The sequence below is a fragment of the Lynx rufus genome, unplaced genomic scaffold (assembly GCF_022079265.1).
Source record: "Lynx rufus isolate CCGP_SWC_20201006 ecotype Redwood Valley unplaced genomic scaffold, mLynRuf1.p SCAF_6, whole genome shotgun sequence".
In the NCBI taxonomy this organism is placed as follows: Eukaryota; Metazoa; Chordata; class Mammalia; order Carnivora; family Felidae; genus Lynx; species Lynx rufus.
The window spans coordinates 146,001,964-146,004,636 of NW_025814878.1; the positions used below are offsets into that span (position 1 = coordinate 146,001,964).

The window sequence follows — 2,673 nt, forward strand, 5'->3', positions numbered from 1 at the left end:
AGAGCCTTTCAGAGGCAAGGAATATGACTGTTTTTAGAGTGAACAGCTCCCCTACGTTTGCCTCTGGTCTGTTCTTAGATCCACTTACAAGGTGGTACCAACAATTTAATTTTAAATGGTTAACAAAAGAAATGTTACTACCTTACTGTAATACTAAGGTATCATAATAAGATGCAATAATACTAGTACAATCTTCAATGACTATGTTGAGTGGAAAGATTTCATCCTCTCTGTCAGTTTCACACCTTTAACAATCCAAACTCTGCTACAGAAAATTCTGATGACTTTTTTCAAGCTATGTGACGCCATTGGTCACCCTTAGAGCTTCTGTTTCTGAATAATAAGTAAAGGTTTTTCTTTTTTTTAATATATGAAATTTATAGTCAAATTGGTTTCCATACAACACCCAGTGCTCATCCCAAAAGATGTTCTCTTCAATGCCCATCACCTACCCTCCCCTCCCTCCCACCCCCCCATCAACCCTCAGTTTGTTCTCAGTTTTTAAGAGTCTCTTACGCTTTAGCTCTCTCCCACTCTAACCTCTTTTTTTTTCTTCCCCTCCCCCATGGGTTTCTGTTAAGTTTCTCAGGATCCACATAAGAGTGAAAACATATGGTATCTGTAGTAAAGGTTTTTCTAAATGAAGTGTTACCTAATCACTACGGGTATACATTTGTCTTGATTTCGGTAGGTCTATGTTGGGTGCACTGTTAACCTGACATGGAGATATACTAAATATGATACATTCTTTCTACTGTTGTTTGGCTTCCTGGACAGTCATACTTGCTACGCTCAGTGTGACCATGGCCAATTTGACCTCCATGAGTGGATTCCTCCTCATGGGGTTTTCTGAAAACCGAAAGCTTCAGATTTTATATGCATTGCTGTTTTTGGTGACATACCTGATGGCCTTGACAGGAAACCTCCTCATCATCACCGTGACCACGTTGGACCATCGCCTTCAGTCCCCCATGTATTACTTTTTGAAGCACCTCTCTGTCCTGGACCTCTGTTTCATCTCTGTCACAGTGCCTCAGTCCATTGCAAATTCACTTACGAACAGCGGTTACATTTCACTTGGTCAGTGCATCCTTCAGGTTTTCTTCTTCATAGCTCTGGCCTCATCAGAAGTGGCCATCCTCACTGTGATGTCTTACGACCGGTATGTCGCCATCTGTCGGCCCCTGCAGTATGAGACCATTATGGACCCCTGCACTTGTAGGCACGCCGTGGCAGCTGTGTGGCTTGCTGGGGGCTTCTCTGGGCTCATGCATACTGCTGTGAACTTCTCCATACCTCTCTGTGGGGAGAGAGTCATTTACCAGTTCTTCTGTGACATTCCTCAGATGCTGAAACTAGCTTGTTCTCATGAATTCGTCAATGAGATTGCAGTGGCTGCCTTCACAACTTCAGCAGCATTCATCTGCCTGGTGTCCATCGTGCTCTCCTATGTCCACATCTTCTCTGCCGTGCTGAGGATCCCATCAGCAGAGGGCCGGACCAAGGTCTTCGCCACCTGCCTACCACACCTGTTTGTAGTCACCTTCTTCCTCTCCACAGCAGGTTTTGAGTTTCTGCGGCCCCCTTCTGACTCCCAATCAGCTATGGACCTCATGTTTTCCATATTTTACACAGTGATACCACCCACACTCAATCCGGTTATCTACAGTTTACGCAATGAAGCCATGAAGGCCGCTCTGAGGAAGGTGCTGTCAAAAGGAGAAGTTTCCCCAAGAAAGATGTATTTAAAGGCCATTTTTAAATTCTAAAGAACAATACAAATAAAAGTTATTGTCATTAGGTTTCAGATTGTAAAAGAGTAAGTCTGATTTCCACCCTTCCAATGTTTCTATTCTTCATATTCTGCTCAAAATCTGAGTAAGATATTATGCTTCTCAGGATAGTGGCCTTCCTTCCTCCAATTCAAGTGTTATTTTAAGGCATCTTTTAGGATTTTTTTTCTGAAATAAAACAGAAAGGGCAATGAGTTTAGGGCCTGGCTGGCATCATCTGAAGGTGATTTCTAACAGATAGGCTCCAGACTGCTGGCACATAGGCTGACTGTGTTTATGGGGGCACGTTCCTGGTATAGTTCTTGGTGTACATGTGTGCTTGCTGGTGTGCCTCCAAGTTTCTTGCCTCTGTCAAGTTTCTACATTAATTCCCCTTCCTAGTAAGCTTTTCAATAGCTTTTCCTACAATATTTTCAGTCCCTAATAAATGTCGGTTTCATTATACATGGGTTTCTTTTAACTCCTTTAGACAACTCTTCTAGCTATGATACATTGTCCCCATTCGATCAATTAGGACACTAAATTTAGAAAAGATTGGTTTCTTGAGACTTCTCAAATAAAAAGTGATAAAGCTGTGGGTGCCTGGGGGGCTCAGTCAGGTAAGCATCTGAGTTTGGCTCAGGTCATGATCTCATGGTTGGTGAGTTTGAGACCCGCATCAGGCTCACTGCTTTCAGTGCAGAACCCACTTCAGATCCTCTGTCCCCTCTCTGCCCCTCCCCTGCTCTCTCTCTCTTTCTCTCTCTCTCTCCGTCATGCACACATTCACTCTGTCTCTCAAAAAAAAAATAAATAAATAAACATTGGGGCACCTGGGTGGCTCAGTCAGTTGAGCGTCCAACTTCGGCTCAGATCATGATCTTGCGGTCCATGAGTTCAA

The 2,673-nt window shown here is 43.4% G+C and overlaps 1 protein-coding gene across 1 annotated transcript; it reads left to right on the plus strand.

The window, feature by feature from the left end:
* The first annotated feature begins 803 nt into the window (after positions 1-803).
* LOC124528204 (olfactory receptor 14J1) lies at positions 804-1,769 on the plus strand. Its single transcript, XM_047101661.1, has one exon. The coding sequence runs from the start codon at positions 804-806 to the stop codon at positions 1,767-1,769; it is 966 nt and encodes a 321-aa protein (XP_046957617.1).
* The last annotated feature ends 904 nt before the right edge of the window (positions 1,770-2,673 follow it).

Excerpts from the sequence above, each read along its gene's own strand:
- LOC124528204 (XM_047101661.1), top strand. The coding sequence starts at position 804 with ATGGCCAATTTGACCTCCATGAGTGGATTCCTCCTCATGGGGTTTTCT.